The 26,623-nt window shown below is 43.2% G+C and overlaps 1 protein-coding gene across 3 annotated transcripts in view; it reads right to left on the bottom strand.

The window, feature by feature from the left end:
• The window catches only part of LOC141167079 (scaffold attachment factor B2-like), a 183,333-nt gene that overhangs the window by 79,160 nt on the left and 77,550 nt on the right, over positions 1-26,623 (bottom strand). For all 3 annotated transcript variants that reach the window (XM_073654455.1, XM_073654621.1, XM_073654535.1), the window contains exons 10-11: positions 20,136-20,251; positions 5,396-5,487 (exon numbers count right to left, since the gene is read on the bottom strand). In XM_073654455.1, the coding sequence (XP_073510556.1) occupies positions 5,396-5,487; positions 20,136-20,251 (208 nt within the window). The remainder of the gene's footprint in view (positions 1-5,395; positions 5,488-20,135; positions 20,252-26,623) is intronic.

Below are 26,623 nucleotides of genomic sequence, written 5' to 3'. Positions count from 1 at the left end.
TTACGCCAGGGCAGCAGTCCTATCACAGATTCCGCTGAAGCATCTGCCAGAAAGTCAGTGGCCTTCTGCAGTAAAGGTAGGGAAGCTTGTATCTCTTCTCTGGATGTGCCCATAGCCAGATGCTCTTCAAGTTGGTTGAGCCATCTCGACATGGATCGTGCAATACACGTGGAGACTACGTTTGTGTTCAGAAGGGCTGCTGAGGTTTCCAAGGATTTCCTGAGAAGGCTGTCCATCTAGTGGTCCAGAGGATGCTTCAGCTGTGACGAATCCTCGAATGACAATGTTGTCTTTTTAGCGACCTTAGGTAGCTCAGTCCAACGTTTTGAGGTTTCTTCATCTACTGGAAATTTATCTTTTAATTCTGTTGGTGTATTCACTAGTCTTTCCGGATTTTACTATCAATGTTTTTATGTATTGGGAACACCATCTTTTTCCTTGAACGGAGACCATCGAACATTTCTTCCTGGACCGATCTAGTGGGCTTCTCTTCTTCCACTTCCATCGTTCTTCTTACAGCTGTGAGGAGGTCTTCCATAAATTCCACTGAGAAATAATATTTCTTATTTTCCAGACCTTGCGCTACTGGGCTAAATTCACCTTCCTCTATGACGTCTTCTGGAAGGGATATCTCGTCTTGGGAGTCAGTCTCTTTTTTCTTCCAGGGAAATCTTCCTGTTCTTAACCTTTGGAGGGGAATCAGAAGTGTATCAGGAGGCGGCCAATGAAGATTGAACCTCTTGACGGACTATCCACTTGATTTAGTCTATAAGAGACAGCAGCTCTTCCCTAATAATTTTCTCCGTACATGTTTGGCATAGATATTTTTTGTTTGAAGAAGATAGCTTTTTTTTGCACATATAGCACACTTCCGGCTAGACTTGGTGCAGGATCCTTGTCCCCCTAAAAAAGAGGGAGAAGGGTAAATAATTGTATCAATTTTAACATGCACCTAGGAAAGGACCCCCAGTGCCAGAACTTACTGGGACTGGAATTGCGCTGGGCTCCGCAGACATGGTGAAGATAAATTCTCGACCAACCAGTGTATAATATACAAAAACGGATTAGGTGCTACCTTAAGATGTCTTCTCTCCAAGGCTCTTATATAGGCGACTGGACTCGGCACTCTCCCTCTTTCCCTGGGGAGGTGGGTGGGAAGCTCCTCCTCCTTGGTCCCAGTGTGAAGCAGGAACACCTGCGATCACCTGCAGTTTTCTCCCTTTCCTTTTGTGTTTTTTTAGGGTTTTTTTGTTTTGTTTTTGTTTTTTAAACAGACCAGAAGTAACCTTAGGGACCCTGTTCCGGCGTCACACGTCACTTTCCGGCCGTTCCTAGGCTCTTGCATTCCAAGGTGGAACGCAGACCGGAAGTGACCTAATCCAGTGGTCCATGTCAGTTCCGGAATCCGGCACGCGTCTCCTCCACTATGGAGATCGCCTGAGCGGCTCCGGAGGCCGCCTGAGAGGGGGGAGGAGGAGGGCTGGAGAGCTTGAGGAGGCCTCCAGCATGACACCCACTGGACCTTACCCGCAGGTGTGGACTCTGTGGGGATTGCTAGGTGTCTGCTGCCGGCACAGAGCACCCCGGATGACCTCTTCATCCCAATAGGGGCAGGAAAAACACTGGAGGATGAGGGAGGGGCTATTTGACCTCTTTGTGTTTCCTGTCGCTATTAGAGTGGGGTGACCCCCCCACAACAGCACCAAAGGAGGATGTTATTGGAGAAGGATAATATACCATATTAAAGGGGTACTCCGTAGAGAGAAAAAAAAATTAATGGCGATATCATAAACTGTTAGGATAACATGAATAATGTCGTTTTCTACTAGCAGCAGCCAGTTCCCTGGGCTAACTTCTCAGTTGGCTACAGATTCTACGCTAGGGACGGGCTGCACCTCAATGGGGAGGGGGTAAGAAAATGGCTAGAAAGTTGGAGGAGGAGTGTTTAAGCTAGGGATGGGGGGGGGTTACAACAGTCAATATAGTAAGCAGTAATAGAGGTACAGAGATACATAAAATGCATGTACACTAATGCCAGAAGCCTCACCAACAAAATGGAGGAATTAGAATTAAATTTTGTTGGAAAATAACTGACATGGTGGGGATATCTAAGACATGGCTGGACAAGAGCCATGACTGGGCAGTTAATTTACAGGGCTATAGTCTGTCCAGAAATGACCGTACAAACAAGGAAGGGTGGGGGGTGTTTATATGTAAAATCATCCTTAAAATCCATCTTGCGTGAGAATATATGTGAATCTAATGAAAATGTTGAGTCCCTGTGGGTGGAGATAAGGGGAGGGGGGAAAAAACATAATAAAATTACTGATAGGGGTTTGTTATAAGTCTCCAAAAATAATGGTAGCAGCGGAGAAGCAGCGGAGAATATCTTCATAAAGCCAATAGGTGAAGCAGCGACTCAAGGAGAAGTAAATATTATTAGGGGGGACTTTAACTACCCTGGAATACAGTGGGGAACAGAAACCTGTAGTTCCAGCAAATGAGAGACAATTATTTTTCACAACTAGCTCAGGACCAAACAAGAAGGGGGGCACTGCTAGACCTAATATTAACCAACAGGCCAGACCGCATATCAAATATACGAGTTGGGGGTCACTTAGGTAATAGTGATCACAAAATAATACATTTTCATGTATCCTTTAATAAGATGTGTAGTAGAGGGGTTACAAGGACACTAAACTTCAGGAAGGCAAATTTCCAACGGTTGAGAGATGATCTTAGTGCAATAAACTGGGACAATATCCTGAGACAAAACTACACAAAGCAAATGGGAGACATTTATTAGCATCCTGAAAAGGACCTGTGCACAATATATACCCTATGGGAATAAACATGCTATAAATCGGAGGAAACCACTATGGCTAAATAGAGTTGTAAGGGGTGCAATAAGTAACAAAAAGAAAGCATTTAGAGAACTAAAGCAAGTAGGTAGTTATAAGGCAGTAAATAAATACAGAAAATTAAATTCTGTAAAAACCAAATCAAGGCAGCAAAGATTGAGACAGAGAAACTCATTGCCAGAGAAAAGTAAAAATATTCCCAAAATATTCTTTAACTACATAAATAGTAAAAAACTAAAAATGATAGTGCTGGCCCCCTTAAAAATAGTCTGGGTGAAATGGTGGATGAGGAAAAAAGCCAATATGCTAAATGATTTTTTTCAACAGTATTTACACAAGAAAATAGCATGACAGAAAACATGATCAGTGATGACAAAAATTCTCCATTAAATGTCACTTGCTTAACCCAGAAGGAAGTATGGCGGCGTCTAAAAATCACTAAAGTTGACAAATCCCCGGGCCCGGATGGGATACACCCGCGAGTACTGCAGGAATTAAGTAACGTCATAGATAGACCATTATTTTTAATCTTTAAAGATTCCATAATAACAGGGTCTGTACCACAGGACTGGCATATAGCAAATGTGGTGCCAATATTCAAAAAGGGGACAAAAACCGAACTTGGAAATTATAGGCCAGTAAGCTTAACCTCTACTGTGGGTAAAATCCTGGAGGGTTTCCTAAGAGATGCTATACTAGAGTATCTGAAGAAGAATAACCTCATGACCCAATATCAACATGGGTTTACGAGGGACCGTTCCTGTCAAACTAATCTGATCAGCTTTTATGAGGAGGCAAGTTCCGGACTGGACCAAGGAAATGCAGTGGATGTTGTGTATATGGACTTTTCAAAAGCTTTTGATACGGTTCAACACAAAAGGTTGATGCATAAAATGAGAACAATGGGGATAGGGGAAAATATATGTATGTGGGTTAAGAACTGGCTCAGTGATAGGAAACAAAGGGTGGTTATAAATGGAAAACCCTCAGACTGGGTCTCAGTTAACAGTGGGGTACCACAGGGGTCAGTATTGGGCCCCCTTCCTTTTAACATTTATTAATGACCTTGTAGGGGGCATACAGAGTCATATTTCAATATTTGCAGATGACACTAAACTCTGCAGGGTAATCAATACAGAGGAGGACAATTTTATATTACAGGAGGATCTATGTAAACTAGAAGCTTGGGCTAATAAATGGCAAATGAGCTTTAATGGGGATAAATGTAAGCTAATGCACTTGGGCAGAGGAAATAAAATGTATAATTATATGCTTAATTGTAAAACACTGGGCAAAACTGTCACTGAAAAAGACCTCGGTGTATTGGTGGACGACAAGCTCACGTTTAGTGGCCAATGTCAGGCAGCTGCTGCAAAGGCAAATAAAATAATGAGATGCATTAAAAGAGGCATAGATGCTCATGAGGAGAACATAATTTTACCTCTATACAAGTCACTAGTGCAACCACACTTAGAATACTGTGTACAGTTCTGGTCTCCGGTGTATAAGAAAGACATAGCTGAACTAGAGCGGGTGCAGAGAAGAGCGACCAAGGTTATTAGAGGACTGGGGGTCTGCAATACCAAGGCAGGTTATTACACTTGGGGTTATTTAGCTTGAAAAAACGAAGGCTTAGGGGTGATCTTATTACTATGTACAAGTATATGAGGGGACAGTACAAAGACCTTTCTACTGATCTCTTTACTCTGAGGCCAGAGACGGGGACAAGGGGGCATCTTCTACGTCTGGAGGAAAGAAGGTTTAATCATAATCAGACGCGGATTCTTTACTGTAAGTGCAGTGAGACTATAGAAATCTCTGCTGCATGATGTTGTAATAAGTGTTTTTTTGCCTTCCTCTGGATCAACATGTTAGGCTATGGGTGGAACTAGATGGACTTAGTAACATAGTTTTTAAGGTTGAAGGAAGACTGTTGCAAATATCGGACTACATACAAGCAGATAGTATCATCAGGGGGCTGGCTGCTGCTACTAGAAGGGAGAAGGCCACACCCACTGATGAGTGGCATAACATCCCATAAGGGAGAGGGAGCAGTGAAGAGCAGCTTGCAGTGTCACACAATTACAGGTAGAGTGAGGGTAGGAAACCGCACTATTCATGTTATTTTAATAGTTTATGAAGGTATGGCCAAGAGAATAATTTTTTATCTCCCTGGAGTAACCCTTTAAAAAGGGACCCAACCAGAATGATTTTACTAATTAAACTAGTAATATAGGTGTGCATTATCCATTAAGTGCTTTAGGGGAGTGTAGATGCACTTAGCGAGCAACTGCACTTACATGCCAATTTGTATATGGCTTCACAGTGTGATTTCTCAGAGCCTATACATCAGATTACTACAAGACAGGTATTTTACTATTATATTAAAGACATATACAGCCATACCACAAGTTTGTGTAGCAAACATTGCATTCCACCAGAAAAACAAACCTACTCTGACATATTCATCTTCTGAATTGCTAAGGCAAAAAGAAAAAATATGCCCAATCCAAAACGTTCACAAGTTTTCATACCCTTTCAGTTGAATCAGAAGATGTTTTAACACTGATCACAGGCTCCCCCTTTGACTTATCCATGACAACGGTTCTTTCAGTTCCTCTGCTCTCTGAAACCAGAAAAGATAAGTATATAACAGTACTGTTACATGTTGCATAAATGAAAACTATACGCAAAAATAAAAAAAAAACTGAAAAGACAAAAAAAATTATATTAATATTTTTATATACATACATATATATTTTAGAAGTCCTTTAATTACCATAATTAACCCCTTAAGGACCGAACCACTTTGTAGGTTAATGACCAGGGCAATTTTTACAATTCTGACCACTGTCACTTTATGAGGTAATTACTCTGGAACGCTTCAACGGATCCCCCTGATTCTGAGACTGTATTTTTGTGACATTGTACTTCATGATAGTGGTAAAATTTATTTGATATCACTTGCGTTTATTTGTAGAACAAACAAATTTGGAGTAAACTTTTAAAATTTTGCAATTTTCAAACTTTGAATTTTTATGCCCTTAAATCAGAGAGATATGTCACACAAATGAGTTAATAAATAATATTTCCCACATGTCTACTTTACATCAGCACAATTTTGGAACAAATTCTTTTTTTTGTTCGTTAGGGAGCTGTAAGGGTTAAAAGTTGACTAGCGATTTCTCACTTGTCTAACAAAATTCACAAAACCATTTTTTTTTTATTTTTTTTTTTTAGGGACCACATCACATTTGAAGTGACTTTGAGGCGTCTATATGACAGAAAATACCCAAAAGTGACACCATTCTAAAAAACTGCACCCCTCAAGGTGCTCAAAACCACATTCAAGAACTTTATTAACCCTTCAGGTGCTTCACAGGAACTGAAGCAATGAGGAAGAAAAAAAAATTAACATTTAACTTTTTCAAAAAATATTCAATTTAGACCAATTTTTTTTATTTTCACAAGGGTAACAGGAGAAAATGGACCCCAAAAGTTGTGTAATTTCTCCAAGCACGCAGATACCCCATATGTGGCAGAAAACCACTGTTTGGGCCCACGGCAGGGTTCAGAAGGGAAGAAGCACCAATTGACTATTTGAATTCAAAATTTGCTGGAAAAATTAGTGGACGCCATGTTGCGTTTGGGGTGCCCCTGATGTCTTTAAACAGCAGAAACTGTCGGGGTAAAAGAGAATATATATATTTGTAACTTTTATATTTTTTGTAATTTTTATACGCTTTTTTGCTAATGTACTAACCACCATTTTGTGTCATATAACAATAAGCTTTCCTTGCTACGTAATACTCAAATCGAAACTTAAACTAAGACAGTTCCAGTGTTGCCAAGACTTATTTCAGAGAAACGAAACAAGATTATAAGCTGACGGCTGCAATATCTGCCCAGAGACTGAGATAAGGAGATGTGGACCAATCAGGAGTGGCCAGACATTGGACTTTCATGGCTTACCCCGCTCCGGACAACCTCTTTCCCCTCCCATTATGTAGTGTATTTAGATTTGTGCATGTAAAAAATAAATGCAGAACATTGCTGAGAACGTTGTCTGTAGTAGTCTTCTGAGCATGCTCTGAGTTTGAACCAGCTTGTTGTCTGACTCATTCTTTGAATGGTTGACCCATGCTCATAGTTTGAATTTGGAGTGACTGGAGGACGAGTGGAATGTCATCACGACCCCCACAAAACACCCACACAAGTTACCCCATTTTGTAAACTACACCCCTCAATGAACTTATCTAGATGTGTAAAGAGCACTTTGAACCCCCAGGTGCTTCACAGAAGGTTATAACAGACATGGAAGAAAAAAAAAAAAAAAATTTCTTTTAGCCCTAAATTTTTTATTTTCACAAGGGTAACAGGAGAAAAGATCCTAGTTACTTACCGGTAACGGGATATTACAGAGCCCATGACAGCACGACTTGAGAGAGAGAGAGTCCGCCCACCAAGGACAGGAACCTACTTTATAAAAAGGCGGTACCTATCTTACGCATCCGTTTTTGTTTCAGAGCATGAGAGGGCTTCTGAAAAATAGGTCAGTACACAACCACCATCAAAACATTTCTTTATAAAAACACCCTTAGAAGTGCACACCATAAGTGATAGAGGGGAGGGAATTAATAGGGTGCTGTCATGGGCTCTTTAAAATCCCGTTACCGGTAAGTAACTAGGATCTTTTCCCCTTCTCTCATGATAGCACCACCTGAGAGATTTAGAGAGATCAGACACCAGAGGGAGGGATCACCGCTTGCAACACCTTCCTCCCAAAGGACATATTCGTAGAAGCGGAAAGGTCAAGACGGTAATGCTTGTAGAATGTAGAGGGGGGATGACCAAGTTGCCGCCTTACATATGATGTCAATGGGCACATCCGCCTTCTCAGCCCAGGAAGCAGCTACAGCCCAGGTGGAGTAGGCCTTCAGGTTCTCTGTTATTGGCAGATTGCTAGAAGAGTACGCTAAACCAATGGTGTCCCTGACCCACCTAGCTATGGTCCCCTCATAACCTTAAGCCCATTTCTAGCCCCCTGAAATGAGATGAATAAGGAGTCACTTTTCCTCCAGGCCTTCGTCACCTTCAAATACTGGACTAATACCCTCTTTACATCTAAAGTGTGAAGCTTTTGTTCCTCAGAATCTCTAGGATCAGGATAGAAGGAAGGGAGAGTAATTAATTACTTGTGTCCTAAGGAATTTGGAGGCTACTTTTGGAAGACAAGACCTGGCCTAAGGTTACTCTATCCATACACACTTGAGTGAACGGATGGTTTACTGAGAGCACGTGCAGATTACTAACCCTAGGAGCTGAAGTTAGAGATACCAGCATGGTTGTTTTCAAGGCGAGAATTTTCTTCGAAACCTTCTCTAAGGGCTCAAAGGAAGGCTTGGTTAGCGCCTCTAGAACCAGATTAAGGTCCCAAGGAGGCATTCTTGGAGTAGGAATGGGTCTAGATCTACTGCAAGCTTTAATGAATCTGATGATCCACCTATTTGCTGCCAATTCGCAATTCTATAGTGCCCCCAGAGCAGGTACTTGTCCCTTAAGGGTACTGGTGGCTAACCCCATACTTAAGCCCTTCTGAAGGAACTCCAGGATGGCCCCAATAGGAACCCTCCCTTTGGAGGACTGACCCGAGGTACACAGAAATTTAGCCCAGGTTCTGCCATAGAACCTAGTAGTCACCGGCTTCCTACTCACCAGTAGAGTAGCAACTAGACCTGGAGAAAACCATCCTGAGTTAGTAGTGACCTTTCAAAATCCAGACCGTCAAATGCAGGCCCGATCTCTGGGGATGGAAGACTAGGCCCTGCCTGAGGAGATCTGAGGTGTCCGGAAGGACCCATGCTTCCACTTGGGACATTCTCTTCATCCAAGTGAACCATGATCTCTTGGGCCAAAACTGGGCGACCAATATAACCCTCGTCTGCTCTTCTCAGATCTTCCTCAGGATAGCAGGAATCAGCATTCGAGGGGGAAAGGCATAGGCCAGGGTAAAGTTCCAGGGAATTTGCGGCGCGTCCACCGCAAAAGGCTTCTCCTTTAGATTCAGGGAGTGCAAGATTTTGGTTTTCCAATTGCGTTTGTTTGCAAACAGATCTATCTGAGGTTGTCCCCATCGGCTGACAATCTGCTGGAATACCACTGGATTCAATTCCCATTCTCCTTGTTTCAAGATGTGCCGACTTGGAAAATCGGCTCTTACGTTCTCTTCTCCTCTTATATGCAGCGCCGAGAGCGTGAATAGATGACTCTCTGCAAAATGAAGGATCTGATCTCTCACTAACATCAGAGGAAGGGATCTTGTTCCCCCCTGACGATTGATATAGGCGACTGTCGTTCAGATGTCTGACATTATCCGGATGTGTTGACCCCGAAGAGGAGAACTGAACTCTACTATAGCATTTCTGACTGCCAACAGCTCCCTCATGTTGGAGGAGAGACCAGTCTCGCTGTCTGACCAGAGGCCCTGTATTGAATGATCTCTCAGGTGAGCTCCCCAGCCTTCTGCGCTTACATAGTCGTAATCGTATCTGACACCTGGAAAGACCAAGGAATCCCCAGAGAAAGATTTACCGGATTCATCCACCAATCCAGCGAGTTGATTACCAGACTTGAAAGGGATATTCTTCCATCCAGGTGACCTCTAAGCCGTCTGTCTGCTGTCAGGTTCTCCTGTGGTAGACGTCTGGAATGAAACTGGGCCCACTGTACTGCTGGGATTCAAGAAGTCAATGTACCCAATAGAGACACTGCATTTCTCAGGGTCATGGATGGATTGCTGATTACGCGTGAGATGAAGGAACTGATCTTCAATTTCTTGTCCTCTGGCAGAAGACAAGACTGGTTTTCTGAGTCTAAAATGAGACCCAAAAAGGACTGAACCTTTTTAGTTCTAGTCTTGATTTTTCTAAATTTAAAATCAATCCCAGGCCATTTAGACTGGCCATGACTTCTGCCAGAGCCAGTGCACAGAGTTGTTTTGATCTGCCCATCATCCAGGTAAGTGGTGACTAGGATATCCTTCTCCCTTACATGAGCTGTGACTTCCAGGATAATCTTTGTGAAAACCCTTGGAGCCATGGAGATGCCAAAAGGGAAGAGCTGCAAACTGAAAATGCTTTATGTGCATGTCAAACTGTACAGCTACCCACAGAAACTGTTGGTGTGCAGGAAAGAGTGGGATGTGGTAGTAAGCGTCCTTCAAACCGAGGACGCATATTTAACACTCTGGAAACAACATCTTTATGGCCGATTTTATTGACTCTGTGGAAGTGGGGTTCAAAGGACCCCAACTCTTAGCTTATCCCTTGCTAAATTAACTTATTCAAGTGTATACATGAAGCTTTGATATCGGACAGTTAGATACTGAACTTCTCGGAGAGATGGCGCAGAAAGAGGTGCGTTTATTATTCCAGCACAACATCTATATATTCAGTATAAAGGAAAGTCCCAATAGGGTGTCGCCCTGAGGCAATTGAGCAATCACAGTAGTCTCTGGCCCATGGTATAGATAAGTCTCATTGTGTTGTCCTATGGGGTTAAGTGTTTCCTCCCAGGTATTCTCATTCGCCAGGGTATTCTCTTGGGAGGTGTCATGTTGAATCCTTTGTATTCTTGTAAACTGTTTGAAAGCCCATACACGTATGTACATATATACACATATACACACACATATTAGTGACACACGAGTGCAGATATCTAATATATACATCAAGGTTTTCATAATATATTAAAGTGTGGGTATATATGACTAAATGATATCCAATAACAGATATATGCAAAACAAGATTCATAACATAACAAAATATAAGTATTTAGTATACATCAGAGTTTCATATAATGTTTTTTAGTAGATTTTAGAATCTTATCTTTAACAGCTTCATCTTGAACGGCCTGTAAATTAAATTGTCGTTAAGCTTCAAGTTGACAATGGTTCTGAAGGAGCCATCCGGTTTCTTTATTAGGAACAGAGTTGAGTAAAACCCTCTCCCTTGCCGGGTACTGGTGCTTCTACTAGAACCCCCTTCACAACTAGAGCGAGTACTTCCTGCTGCAGGGCCATCTGTTCTCTTAGGCCTCTGGGGGCTGAAATCCTGACGGTGTCTCTGGGAATGGTTTTGAACTCCAACATCAGCCCCTTCCCGATTATCCCTAAAATCCAGGCGCTGGCCGAGCTCTTTTCCCAGGCGGGAAGGAAGTGGGACAACCTTCCTCCTACCTGGCGAGGCCCATCACTTAGGGGCTTTTTTATTCATGGAGCACAGACCCCCGAACATGAAGCCTCTGTTATTCAGCTTCCTGTCTCTCCAACTACTTTGGTCTCTGGAAAATTTGCTCCGATTATATTTCCTCTTCCGAAAGGAGCTCTCATACCGGGGAACAGATACAGTAGGAAACCAGTGTTTCTTGTCCGCAGCCTTATCCAGGATGTCATCTAAGGTCTTTCCGAAAAGAAAGTCTCCTTCACATGGGATTGAGCAGAGTTTTGATTTTGACTGCACATCCCCTGGCCAGCTCTTGAGCCATAATGCCCTACGGGCTGCATTGGAAAGGTTTGCTGACCTGGCAGCCAGCCTAACTGAACCTGTTGATGCATCCGCAAGGAATGCAGCGGCCCCCTGCATAAGAGGAAGACCCGGCAGAATTTTCTCTCTAGGGACATTCCCTTTGATCTGGTCCTCTAACTGCTGTAGCCAGATCATCATAGACCTGGTGGTGCAGGTGGCCGCCGCTGCCGGTTTCAGAGCCCCTGCTGAGGACTCCCAGGCCTGTTTTAGAAAAGACTCCACCTTTTTATCAAGCCAATATTTGAGGGCCCCCAAATCCTCAAAAGGCAGTGTGGATCTTTTCGAGGACTTCGAGATGGCCACATCAATTTTAGGGGTTTTGTCCCACTTAGCTGCGTCCTCCTCTTTAAAAGGGTACCTCCGCTTAGAAGAAGGAGGCAGCTGGCCTGTCCACTCTCTCTATAAGAGTCTTGATCCTCTCATTAACTGGGAATGTGTGTCTTCTTCTGATCTAAGCCCCCGAACTTGACATCCTGAACTGTTCTGGAGCCTTGGCATCGGCAATACCCATGGTTACTCTAATAGCCTTGACTAATCTTTCAGTATTGTCAACAGAAAAACATAGCCTACCCCCCATCATCATCCGAAGACTCTGATAAAGACAATGACGAGAGGTCGGGGGGGGGGGGGGGGGGATTCCCTCGCGATACGGGACTCTACTGATTCTTCAGAGTCCGAGGTAACCTGTTTCTGCTTCCTCACATTTTGCTTGAGCTATTTAGGCGCCTGTGGCTGCTGCTGTTCCTCCTGCTGTAGCGGTGACAGCTGATGCCCAGGTGACTGCAGCTCCTCACTCATGACGACGGGGATGCAGACACCGCCATCTTGACTGCTTCGCATCTTTTTAAAGCATATTGGGGCTCCACCTCCTTTAGGCCCCTACCCTTCCGGCGGTAGCGTGCTCTCTCCCTCTCCCTTTTTTTTCCCCCAATTATAAATATATTTTTTATCTTAGCCAGCTGACGCGCTACGCCGCAGGATCCCTCCTGCACGTGCACACACCCAGCCCGGCGCACCTGCGAACGGGGATGCGTCCTGGTGATAGCACCCCGCATGTGCGCAGACCCGGGATTCCGGCGCACTACATCACAGGGCGCAACACAACCTGCATGTGTGCAGACCAGGAAGGTCTGCCTGCGCGCCCAGCCACGGAGCTCAGCGCGTGCACAGCCCCGGCCGCAGGACCCAGCGCATGCGAGAGAGGACCCCGGAAGGTGCCTTTGTACTACCTGTAACCTGGAAGCCCCCTATATTTTCATTAACACATGACAGACCTGAGTGTGGGCTTAAATGTGAAGCTTTTATTGGGAACAGTTTACATAACATTTTAGATAACATTTATCCGGCGCTCGACGCTGAGCACTTACTTTGGGGTTTCCTTCTAAATCTCCGAATGACGCGATTCAGATGAAACCCCGGAAGGATCCATTCACTATAATGAGATGAGGCAGCAGTTACTCTGGACTCCGTCTGGCCTCTGTTCAGCATTGTCTTCCTTTTCAGAGATGCACAAAACGGCTGACCGTTCTTATTTACGCCTAAAAAGATGGACACCGCCGGATCATAGGTCACACTGCGATAAATGTGCGCCGAGCAATACTGCAATCTTTGGGAGGCAGAATAAACAAATCTGCAGCAGGTGAAGAATTGGTTTTATTTATTTTTTATGCCGTTCCTCGTGCAGTATAAAAGTGATTAAGCGACTTTATTCTTCGGGTCGGTGTGATTACAGCAATACCAGATTCAGATCGGGTTTTTATGAGTGACAGCGTCTTCTAGTGAGTGACAGCTTTTTTTTTTTTTTTTTTGCAAAAACTAATCTTTGCACCGCCATATTTAGAGAGCTATAATTTTTCCATATTTCAGCCGAAAGTCATGTGACTGCTTGTTTTTTGCGAGACGAGTTGACGTTTTTATCGGTAACATTTTCGGGCAAACTACATTTTTTGATCGCTTTCTATTCTGATTTTTGGGAGGCAGAATGAACCAAAAAAATAATTTTTTTGTTGTTACTTGTGTGATAAAATTGATAAGGCAGCTTTATTCTTTGAGTCAGTACGCTTACAGCAGTACAGCATATGTAATTTTTGTTTTTGCGCTTTTACATAAAACTTTTATAGAAAAAAATAATTAACTTTGCATCGCTTTATTCTGAGCGCTGAACTTTAATTTTTCGGCTGATGGAGCTGTATGGCGGCTTGATTTTTGTGGGACAAGATGGCATTTCAGCGGTACCATTTTTATTTTCATCCGTCGTTTTGATCGCGCTTTATTCCACTTTTTTTCCAGAGGTAGGATTAAAAGTCATAGTTTTTCACGCAGTTCACTGAAAGCGTTAACTAGTGTGACACATTTATAGATCGGGTCGTTCCGGACGCGGTAATACCAAATATGTACTTTTATTTTTATTTTACCTAAAAAAAAAACCTGCATTTATTAGTGTAATATTTTTTATTTTATTTATTTTTTTTTAATTTAAAAAAAAAAAATTAGAGTTTTACAATTTGTTTATTTTTTAAATTTTTTTTTACTTAGTCCCACTATGGGACTTTCATTATACCTACATTGAAAGCTCCTGAGACTATGCTGTGCATTGGTCTCAGGAGCTTTCCGTAGCTTGGTGACCTGGGGGTCGTCATGACGACCCCTGGTCACCATGGCAACGGTAGGGCCCTCGCGATGAAGTCACGGGGGAGCCAACCTGAAGGCAGAGGGAGCTCCCAGCCCTCTGCCTGCCTCTTGAACACTGTGATCGCACTCGATCACAGTGTTCAGACGGTTGACAGCCTGGGGCGGCGCTGACACCGCTCCTGGCTGTTTAGTGCCAGAGCTCAGCCACCAGCAGCGCTGCCCTCCGGCACTGATAGAGCAGCAGACGCTGAAATTTCTGCGTCTCCTGCTCCATCATGCTGTGATCGTTCAGTCAGATTGACTGACCCATCGCAGCGATATAGGGGGAAGGGACTGACTGCATGGGTGCCTGCACCTCTTCTCGTGCCGCTCAGGTGTCATAGACCGCTGTTGGCACTGAACTGGCACAGTGTGTTTACACGCTGTGCCAGTTCAAAGCTATGACGGACACTGCACGGGAAGGAGCAGTAACTAACACCCGCTCATGCCGTGCAGTGTCAGTCATAGCGTTATGGGGTTAAAAGGAATTTAATAACTGACAGCATAAAAACAAACAAGTTTGCAATTAACTTGTCCCCCCCCCCCCCCCCATCTGCTGTCATTCTCATGCAATTAAAGCTTTTCTCTTTCATGGTGTACAGTTGGTTTCCATGGAGCTCAACTTCTAGTGTCGCCCAGATCCTGGCTGAGTGTGTCCAGTAATTACATTCCAGGAGAGAAATTAACTCATAACATCCAAGCCAAATCTCTCCAGCCTGTTGAATTGTATATGGCAGTTAACTGCTCACCTCCCTCTCCCCACTTAGCTCCTGACAAGCTGCCATTATAAATCTTGCAAAATCACTAGCCTGCAGATGCGCTTCTTCCACAGCAGTTCTCTTAATCTCCACTGCTATGACTGTAGAGACCTGCTTTTTAAAATGCCCTGTTATCTATACATGCAATTACAGAGTACACTCCAGAACAAACCACTAATAGTCGAATGTGTTACTGAGGGACTTCTGAGGTGCTTTAAACTTCAACTAATATTACAGTTCTACTACTCAACAGAACTTTCACTCAAAGAACAGTTTTGCCCATGCTAAACAGCAAGTGAGGAGCCTTCCAAGAGAATCTGTCAACAAGTGCTTTGCTACCTCACCTGAGAAAAGCATGATATAGGGGCAGCGACCCAGATTCCAGCAATGTATCATTTAGTTTACTAGGGTGGTAGATCGGCTCCCCTTGTTGCACATAAATGTAGACACAGGAACACTGTCTCTTTAAATCTTCTGTGGTTTATTAAGAGCACTGCATAAACCACTGAAATATTAACAAAACAAACAGCCTTCCCGGCCTAACAGGAAAAACAAAATATAATTTATGGCATAGTCCTTGCTGCTATGGGTAACCGCCCACTTCAGGAACAAACCACCCAAGGTTTAGCTTTACTTAACATGAACACCACAGCTCTAGAGTTTGTGCCTCCAGGCCCTCCCTACACCCAAATGCTTTAAAAGCCTGGGAATTTATCCTCCCAGTTCCTCCCTTTCTACAGGTGTTTAATCACCCTAGCACTAAACATGATTGATTAAACCCTTTCTCTACTTTGTGTGCTGGAACACTATGTTTATATTACTGGAGCTAACAGTCTCAGTGCTACACCTTCTCTCCAGTACTTTGCCAATGACTTTGTCACAGTAGTTACAGTAATTTTGATAGAATAATTGTTTTTGAAGCTCTAGCAGAGCTCAGAAAGGGGATTTCTGTATAACCTCGCCCACAACATTGATTGCCAGTTTTCTGTGTGCATTGAGAGGAAGTTGCTAATCAGTGGTGGGAGTGGGGTTAACAGAGAAGCAGGTCTAGGAGGCACAACTAGTCTAGTAGTGATAATCTTTGGCAGAGCTGATTATATTAAACCTAGAGCAAACAGCTTATCCCTGAAATCAGGGTCTCTGCATCCATCTCATACTTCTCTTAGGCTATGTGCCCACGATGCAGAAATGCTCCGGATTTTTTTCCTGAAAGTTTCTGCATCTCCCTGGCAGAAAAAAAACTCTGCTTGTCCCTGGCAGGATTGTACATGCGTTTTTCCTGCCAGGGACATGCGGAAGTGAAGCGTTCTTCACACGCATTTCCGCATGCGGGTTGACAAGCGCTTTCCAAGTGATTTTAGCATCACTTGGAAAGTGCTTGTCAACTTGGTCACACTATATAAATCCATGCAACCGGCATGTATTTATATAGTGTGATCGTAAAAGAATAGTAAAAAATAAAAAAAATAAATCTATACTTACCTTTCGATGGCCCCCACAGTCTTTATTCGTTCCGTACTGGCTTGCCGGCAGCTCGCGGTACACTACACTGAAGGACCTGCCGTCACATGACTAAATGACGTCAGCGCAAGTCCTTCAGTCCACCGCAATCTGTCGGCAAGGGAGGACAAGGAGACCGGGGGCCATCAGAAGGTAAATATTTTTTTATTTTATTCTTTTTTTCACAGGTTCTATGGTACCCGGGTCCGGAGGAGAGTCTCCTGTCCTCCACACCCGGGTACCATCCGCACATTAAATCGCTTATTATCTGCATGTACAGGTGCAGTGATGCGTAATCCAAGCATTCCAATGCAAGTCAATGGCGGGGAAAACGCAGCGCTTCCGCAAAATATTTGGTAGTGCAGCGTTTTTTTCCGCTATGATAATCCACAGCGGAAATTTCCGCAGCTTGTGCACGGCTGTAAGACAGCCGAGACACATGAAGAGATTGTCTGACGGACAAGTGCTGATATTATTAGCCTCAGAAGGGTCCAGTATCCATGGCCCCTTCCCTGGCTATTAATATCAGCTCACAGCTGTTTATTTAGCCTTTCCTGGTAAGAGTTTATAAAGGGACATAAAAAATTTTCTGGGGTCCACACTCTAGTCTAGTCAGTAAAGGATAAGCAAACAGCTGTGGGCTGTTATTAATAGCCAGGGAACATGTTTGGCTAATGGACCCTTCCCCAGCTTGGATTTCCCTCGGCTGGTTATGAAAATGACGAAGGAGCCCATATAATTTTTTTTTTTTTTTTTTTTAAATTTAAAATTAGTTTTCTTTCATTTATAAGAAATTCAATGCCCACTGTACTTGTTTTTAAAGCTGCGTAAACTCACCCGCAGAATGTTAAATTTTCTGTAGCTGAGACGCTAATCTCCGCTGCAGATTTTGACTGACAAATGTTATTACATGCGGTGGATCCACATGTACTGACTAGTGTTGAGCGAGCACTAAAATGCTCGGGTGCTTGAAGCTCGGGCCGAGCACACAGTGATACTCGGGTGCTCAACCCGAGCAACGAGCCCAATATTAGTCTATGGGAGACCCGAGCATTTTTGCGGCGGCACCACCGGCAGTCTGTAGAAAGCCTAAAAAGTGCCCAAAACGATAGTGACCGTGCTCAAATGACATGGGGACAGCATGGGGATCGCCCCAGGAAGCATTTCTGACCCCCAGGTCACTGCTGTCAACAACGTGGTCAGAGGTATTAAGCCACTTTTACGGGCTCACAATAAAACGTTCAAAAACGTAAGTGAAAGTGCTTTCCTGTGAAATATGTTAAGGAACATTCTTTCCAGGGTAAAGACTTGAGTATAAGGTAAAATAAATAAAAAACAAAAATACTCCTCCACACCTTGGCCTATGTTCACAAGTAGCATTTTTTATGCATTTTTGCACTTTTGTATAGCTTTCAACCATGACCAATGCATTCACCAGGAAATGTCATTTTAACATTTTACAACCTTATATGGCCATGTGCTGTGTGACACATGCATACAGTGCTGAAAAGACATGGGAACAGCATGGGGAAGACCCCTAGAGCATCTGACACACAGGTCACTGCCTAAAAGTGTGCCCATCAGAAAATGCAGACTTGCAACTATCCAAGTGCAAGTCCTTGTCTATCTGGGATGGATATTAGTCCTCAGAAGGACTGTTAGTTTGATTTTGCAGGCTTTAGAGACCCTTCACTACCTATTTCGCAGTATAAATCTCTCCCTAGCTCAGCAGCACTCTCCCTACACTGTCTGATCCGGAGCGACTGTGTCCAAGATGGTGGCACCCGGTTTTAAATACTCGAGGTGACGCTGTGCGGCCAGCCAATCACTGTAATGCCCACAACCAACATGGCTGCGGCATTACAGTGACTGGCTGGCAATCCCTACATGTTCATTGGCTTTGTAAAGAGAGCCAAACATGCAGGGCGGAGACCAGAGCTCCCGCCCGAGTAACCCAAAAATGCTCGGTGCTCGCCGAACATCCTGAGTAGTGAGATGCTGGGGCGAGTACCGAGCAGTGTCTAGCATGCTCGCTCAACACTAGTACTGACAAAACAAGAACGTATTAGCATTAGAACGCAGCGTCTTGGACGAAGCGAAAATACGCTGCGGCCAAAGTGCTGCTGGTTCCTGATCGTGAGTTGTTATAATAGCCAGGGAATATGTTGGCCTAATGGCCCCTTCCTAGGCTAAAAATAGCAGCCCCATTCGTCACCTCTTCCTCTTAAGGACCTATGCACAGGTTTTTTTTTTTTTTTTTTATGGAGGCAGATTTTACTGCAAATCCTATTAGTTTTACTGGGAAATGTTCAAAGTAAAGTGAAAAATAGCCGTATTGTGCGCAATAAAAGGAGTTTTTTCCCCATTTAAATAATTAGGAAACGTATTCAAAGAGCATTTGACAATTTTTGATGTGTTATTAGGAGTAGAATATATTCCCAATTCCTTATAAAAAAAAAATAACTGAATGTACCATGAGGCTATGTTCCCATAATGGTTTTCAAGTTGCAGATTTTCTGTACCATTTCTGCATTTAATAGATAAATTGGGTTACTTAAAAAAAACAAAAATGCAGTGAAAAAACACATCCTTTGTATTGAGTTTTTGAAGCTGTGATCTTTGTTTATTGTTGATATGTCGTGTTTTAAATAAAGAGGCTTTGTTCTTGATACTTCCTGGAGTCTGGCTTTGATTTTTGTGGGGTTTTTTTTGTTTGTTTTTTTACTTGTGGATTTTCCGCATCTAATGAAAGTCTATGAGGAAAATGTGCACATAAAACTTGACATGTTGTGGATATAAGACACACACAAGTCAATTTATGCTGAGTACAAGAAAAAGCAAAGTGGGCAAGAGAACTCTATAAATTCCATCCACTTTGCTGGAGCTGTAAGATGCTGCGTTTATAAAAGCAAAAATATGCAGCATCAAAAAACTCATCATGGGCACACAGTCTTGAGGTGTTGATTGCTGGAGGGAAGAGTAGCATTTGTACCTATCAAAACACATATGGTATATACTTCCGATATGCCACAAAGGTCACAGAAGGAAACACCGTATTTATTTTTAGTGTTGCCAGCAGATTGTAATACCGAACCAATGTCACCCTTGAGCCATAAAACCAGGGCTGTGGAGTCGGTAACCCAAACCTTCCACTCAGACTCCTCAATTTCCATGGCACAGACTCAGACTCCCTCATACATGGCTCATGTTTAAGAGATAAATTTACGGTAGGACAGATTTTTCTCAGCTAAAAGTCTAGACCCTTAGATCAGGAATAGGACAGACATTTATAGGACATTTCATAACTTTCCAAAATTCTTCTGAAAAGATATTCCCCACAAACTGCATTGAACTATTGTACCCAATTTATTCTATATCTTAGGAGTTGGAGTAGGTCCATTTTATACCCACTCCAATTCAGACTCCACAACCCTGCATAAAAAGGTTATGTACACCTGCCTTAAAGGGAACCAGTCAGGCGATTCATACTTGCCACACTAAAAGGAGCATAAATCAAATCCTGGCTGAAAGTTCACAGCTAGGTATAGAAACGCTCCAGTAGGGGGTGACAAATGGTATTTCAACTCATTTACACCATAAAAGACCAAATAGTGCTAACACCACACACCACACCAATAAGGCTATACAGCTAGATGTTAAAAAATGGAATATATTAATGCCTAATTTGTGGTCCAGAATGCTTTCAGGGAGAAAGTGTAGTTCAACAACCTTCCAGTATAAGTATACACATGGTAACATACCTGATCTGTTAGCTCTTGAGCGATCAGATGTTCCACTCGTGTGCTCCTCTTTATCTTTATCAGTTTTCTCGTCACCTTTACTAGCAGTTGCATCCTCTTTCTTGCTTGGTGAAGACCTTAAATCATTAAGAAAAAAAAACAGTGCTTAAAACATGCAATAGCCTTTATTTGTACGTGGTTTTCAATAAACATGACAAGAGGTGATGTGGAAAAGTAAAGTGTGGGAAGGCAACAGTTTTGGTTTCCACAATTAGAAGAAAGAACATTGACAACAGGTATGAAATTCACAATTCTTGCCGTCGACATGCATGCTTTACACAGAATTATAAAACACTTGAAAACAGGAAAAATCAAATATTGAAGTAAATAAGCCAGCAGCTAATACAAATGCAGCTAAGAAGGTGCTATATTCATTAAAGGAAAGCAGTCACACGCCTTTCACTATATAAACCAGGTCAAACACATTTTGGCACTTTTTAATGAAAGGGCAAAATGGTGCAGCTTGGCGACCTGCGGCAGAAACTCTGCCCACCATGATAGCCAATGATTCTGTACTTTTGGATATAATTTTTGCCATTTTCTCTCTCTCAACGATGCGGAGATCGCAATGAGAAAGTGCACTTAGCTGTGCATCGCAAGAGAGATATTGTTCGGCAATGGAGCCATAATTCTTAGAAACGTAAAAAAATTGTTCACCCTTTATTTCGCTTTTATTTTGGGAAGACTGCAGATAAACCAGAAACCGTTCTGGCATTATTTGTACAATGATTTTTTTTCAAGGTTAACCACACGGTATAATATTACATGCATCACATGCCAAATAATTTTAGCCATCCTGGACACCTTTTTGTGACAGGCACCTCACCATCTATGAAGCTTGTATACAGAGAGCCTGATGTGGGCGGGGTTAGCTTCCTCAGCTCTGCTGCATTTCTAACTCTAAAAGCTCTGATTGTGTCAGAACTGCTGCACCCAGTAAACTAAAGTGATAAATCGTTGGATTCAGCTTCTCTTTGCCTACAGCAGGCTGCTCTCAGATGAAACAGCAAAAACCTGCTGACAAATTCACTTTAAGCATATCAGATTATTTTGGTGCAGAGATTTTTTTAATTTCACTTTAAACCTGCTATTGGGATTCTGCTTCCTCTTATGCAGCCTCCAGACCAAAATCTCAGATACAGAATCTATCAGATGTCTTCTACACATTAAAGCAGGGCTGTGGAGTCGGAGTCGTGGAGTTGTAGTCTGTCCATTTTGGTGGAGTTGGAATCGGAGTCGGTATAAAATGGACCGACTAACTCCTAAAATCTATCTATATAAATAAAAATGTAAAATGTTCGTTTGTTTAAAATCTTACACCTCCAAAAGTTCACCGATTGCTGTGAAATTTTGACAACGTTGCATTAGAATACACGCATGTTTTTATATACCAGCTGTTGGAAGTAAAAGCAACAGTGAGAGGGGGGTGTTACGAGCTCAGTCCCAGGCTGACTACAGGGCCGCCGGGAATTCTCCCTCCCCCCCACCTTAGTGACATCGCATTCATAAACCCTTCACCCTCTCCTTCATTCGCACCCACCGCTGCCTGTGCTCCTTTCGTGTCCCCCGTGAGGATTGGGGAGATGGGGAATGACGACACAGTCTGTTAGAGGCCGAAAGACGCTGCTGCTCATCACTATCACCGCCTGAGAGGCAGCTGCCTCTGCTCTCCAGCAACGCTGCTGCTTCTTCTCTGGCAGGCGAGTCTTATTTCCAACTGCGCAACAAGCGGGGGAAGGACAGAGGGAGGCTGCACGGAGAGGCATAGGCCACGGCCTCCGCTCTGGGTGCTGAGCTGGGCCAGAGTCTCGCAACAGTGGGCGGATAGCGAGCAAGTGCAAATTCCACTGCCCCACTGGCGGGAGCGGCGCTGTGATCTAGCCGGTCAAGCGGATCACCCCCTCCTACCTTCATCTCTGCGCCCACCCCTGTCACATTCCCTCCGTCCTAGGGAATTGCCTAACTAGCAATCCCTGCCATAACCATTGTGACACCTGACAGCAAGTACCAACCTCTTTAGTGACCTGTGCAGAGTACAGGCCTGCAGGGGTCACGGGGTATAGGCTGCCAGCATGCCTGCCTCATGGGCACAACTATCAACAGCACCAGCATTGCCCCATCTTATATCTATATAAATTAAAAAAATGAACGTTGCGTTCGTATACACGCATGTTTTTATATACCAGCTTTTGGACGTAAAAGCAATACACGCTATACCCATCTGTTGGACGTTAAAGCAACACACGCTGCACTAAATATTTTACAATTCCATTTCAATGTTACCAATTTACAAATTTCAAATTTTAAGATTCCATTTCAATCTTTCCGATTGCATTGAATTTTCATAAAATGAAAATAAATCAAAATCTTTTTTAAATTCATTATTTCGTGTGACGTTGCTTTGGAATTGAGATGTGTAGTTTACCATAGCGTTCATTTCGCGAGTATAGTTCTTTCTATGTTTACTCTGTTTAAGTTTACTCTGTGAAATTAAATATTTTCGAAACGTACGCTGTCTCATTTCTCATTTTTCCATTTAACTAGACTGAGCCACAGCAACGCGTGGCCAGGTAGAGCTAGTATATAATAAATTGGGTACAGTAGTTAAATGCAATTTGTGGGGAATATTTTTTTCATAAGAATGAGGGAAAGTTATGAAATATCCTATAAATGTCGGTCATTTTGCAGGGCTCTGGCAGTGCTCCTCCTGTTCCTCCTTGTACAAAGGCGGAGGTAGTGGTCCTGCTGCTGGGTTGTTGCCCTCCTACGGCCCCCACCACGTCTCCTGGTGTACTGGCCTGTCTCCTGGTAGCGCCTCCAGCCTCTGGACACTACGCTGACAGACACAGCAAACCTTCTTGCCACAGCTTGCATTGATGTGCCATCCTGGATGAGCTGCACTACCTGAGCAACTTCTGTGGGTTGTAGAGTCAGTCTCATGCTACCACGAGTGTGAGAGCACAACCAACATTCAAAAGTGACCAAAACATCAGCCAGAAAGCATTGGTACTGAGATGTGGTCTGTGGTCCCCAACTGCAGAACCACTCCTTTATTGAGGTGGCTTGATAATTGCCAATAATTTCCATCTATTGTCTATTCCATTTGCACAACAGCATGTGAAATTGATAATCAGTGTTGCTTACTAAGTGGACAGTTTGATTTCACAGAAGTTTGATTACTTGGAGTTATATTCTGTTTAAGTGTTCCCTTAATTTTTTTGAGCAGTATATATTTATATTCTTATGTGACCATGCCAGGCTTAGCAGAATCTATCATGATGTCTCAAACAGTTTTTTCCCAGGCTCTACTGATATAAGCACATCTCCACACATACTGGACCTGTCCTTACATCCAGATGCTCTGGAGCAGAGTCACCCGACCATTTTCTACAGTTAAAAAGGTATTAAAGCCAACCACTCCACCTTGAAATTGCTACTGAGCATTATACCTCTCAAAATTATAAACGCTGCCATTAAACTCCTTTAACAAATTGCCATGGTAGCTTACAGTTATGTAGCGCAGAAGTGGGGACAGCCTTCATGCCTTATAGATGTGGCAATTGCCCATGTGAACAGAATTATTTGGCAAAAAATACAAGGACGCACTATTTGAGCAGGTTTGGACCCCTGTCTAGTAAATGTATATCATTCAGATTAGGATTAGCAATGATAACTTCCTTTATTCCTCTGTCGGAGAGCCTAAAAAACACTGGCATAGACAAGGGTTTTATTATTGTGGAGTATAACCATCAAAAACAGGTCATCTTTCTATGAATGTTTACACACTGCTCAAAGAAATAAAGGGAACACTTAAACACAATGTAACTTCAAGTTAATCACACACTTCTGTGAAATCTACCTGTCCAGTTATGAAGCAACACTGATTATGAATCAATTTCTCCTGCTATTGTGCTAATGGAACAGACAACAGGTAGAAATGATAGGCAATTAGAAAAAGACAACCCCTATAAAAGGAGTGGTTCTGCAGGTGGTGACAACATACAATTTCTTGGTTCTCATCCTTTTTGGCTGTCCTTTTGGTCACTTTTGCATTTCGTCATTGCTCTCACCCCCATAAGTACAGTAGCATGAGGTGGTCTCTACAACCCACAGAAGTAGTTCAGGCAGTGCAACTCATCCAGGATGGCACAGCAATGCGAGCTGTGGCAAGAAGGGTAGTCGTGTCTGTCAGCGTAGTGTCCAGAGCATGGGGCAGATACCAGGAGATAGGCCAGTACACCAGGAGACAAGGAGAGGGCCGTAGGAGGGCAACAACCCAGCTATAGGAAAGCTACCTCCTTCTTTGTGCAAGGAGGAACAGTGCCAGAGCCCTGCAAAATGACCTACAGCAAGCCACTAACAGCCATGTGTCCGTTCAAACTGTCGGAAACGGACTCCATGACAGTGGTATGAGGGTCTGACGTCCAAAAGTGGACAGCCCAATACCATGCAGGGCGATAGGCATTTGCAAGAGAAAACTAAGAAACAGATTCAACAACGGAGCCCTGTGCTCTTCGTGGATGAGGGCAGGTTCTCACTGAGCACATGTGACAGATGTGACAGAGTCTGGAGACGCCGTGGAGAGCGATCTGCTGCCTGCAACATCCTTCAGCATGACTGGTTTGGCAGTGTGACAGTAACGGTGTGTGTGGGAAGGCATTTCTTTGGAGGGTCGCACAGACCTCCATGAGCTAGCCTGACTGCCATTAGGTACCGAGATGAGATCCTCAGACCCCTTGTGAAACCATATGTAGATGCAGTGGGCCCCAAGTTCCTTCTGATGCATGACAGTGCTAGGCCTCTGAAGTGTGTCAACAGTTCCTGCATGATGAAGGCATTGATGCTTTGGACTGGCCTGCTAGTTCCCCAGACCTGAATCCAAATCGAGAACATCTGGTCTTGTTTCTTCTACCACAGACTTCCAGGAGTTGACTGATGCTTTAATCCAGGTCTGGGATGAGATCCCTCAGGATAACATCCGCAACCTCATTAGGAGCATGCCCAGGCATTGTAGGGAGGTCATACAGGTACATGGAGGCCACACACACAATACTGAGCCTCATTCTGACTTGTTTTAAGAACATTACATCAAAGTTGGATCAGCCTGTAGTGTTTTTCCACTTTAATTTTGGGGGTGACTCCAAACCCAGGTCTCCATTTGATTTCCAGTGGCGATTTTGTTGTCAGCATATTCAACTTTGTATAGAACAAAGTATTAATTGAGTATAATATATCTATCTAATATCTAATTAACCCTAGAAAGCATGACCATAAAAATGGGTATTTTCAAAAAATTTGTTATACCGAAAATGCCTGTAACAAAAATAAATGAACAACTGGAAATTACAAACAGCTATATACCTGAGGAATACCTAGAGTTTCAAAATTCTAACTAAAGAAATCTTGCAGAAAATAGAAAACAATTAACAGGGCGGGCCTGCGAGGCCCCAGGTATGTGTTCTAGGTTTAATATGTTACACAGACGCCGCTAGGTTCAGATAGGGCGAAACGGGTTTCATGAATTCTTAGGAATCCTGGGGGAACAGTTACTCAGAGCGACTATAAGCTGCAGCTTCTTTCAGGCACACGATCGATTCTATTGCTGACCAGACATCTGACAAGACTGTTTTTCAACAGTTTAACAGTGGAATATAATGTGAAGCACGGCCAGTGCAATTCAGGGATATTACAGCAACAATCTTCATTACACTACAGTCTCAAAGCAGGCACAGTAACGTCTCTTCAGTACCATAATTCAGCACAGATTAGATCTCTTAGCAGCACACTTCTATGCATACACAACCACAGACTTTTCCTTCACAATAACACAATAGTACACAGCATTCTTTATCCAGCATGGAGATGGGGGGGGGGGGGGGGGGGTTTCATGAGGGAGATGATCCCTGTGACAATTCCTTCCAGTCCTTATCTTCCTGCCCGATAATACTCGGCACTGTTAGTTCAGGGAGTTTCTGACCTGTGTTTAGTTTCTCTCCTGATCTGAATCCTGTTCAGTTGCCTTCTGTCAGATACAGATAACACACCAACTCTCTTCAGCTTCAACCAGACTACAACAAGTTCCCCACAATCCCCCAGTCTCCTGTGACTGTGTTAACCCCTCTAGTTGTTGGATGCTTCTGAAGCACAACATTTCCTGTCTCCTGTGCTTGTGTTATTTCTAACAGTTGCTGGATGCTTATGAAGCAACAGCACTACTTCTGCATGTCACAAATAGATATAGATATTTTATAATAGATATAATATCCATTCATGCTTTGTTTTAACAGCCATAATAGCAGCACGAGCACCCTGCAGACTTCATTTTAAGGATTTTCATAATGAGTTTACTAACAAACTAGTTATGTTGAACTTAAAAGGGTTGTCCACTACTAGGAAAACACCTTCTTGATGCAAAAGTTTGTAACAGATAAAATAAAGCCTATACTTAT

The sequence above is a fragment of the Phyllobates terribilis genome, unplaced genomic scaffold (assembly GCF_046119375.1).
Source record: "Phyllobates terribilis strain yellow unplaced genomic scaffold, ASM4611937v1 Scaffold_1__5_contigs__length_1240528914, whole genome shotgun sequence".
Taxonomy (NCBI): domain Eukaryota; kingdom Metazoa; phylum Chordata; class Amphibia; order Anura; family Dendrobatidae; genus Phyllobates; species Phyllobates terribilis.
This window is presented reverse-complemented; position numbering and strand designations above follow the sequence as displayed.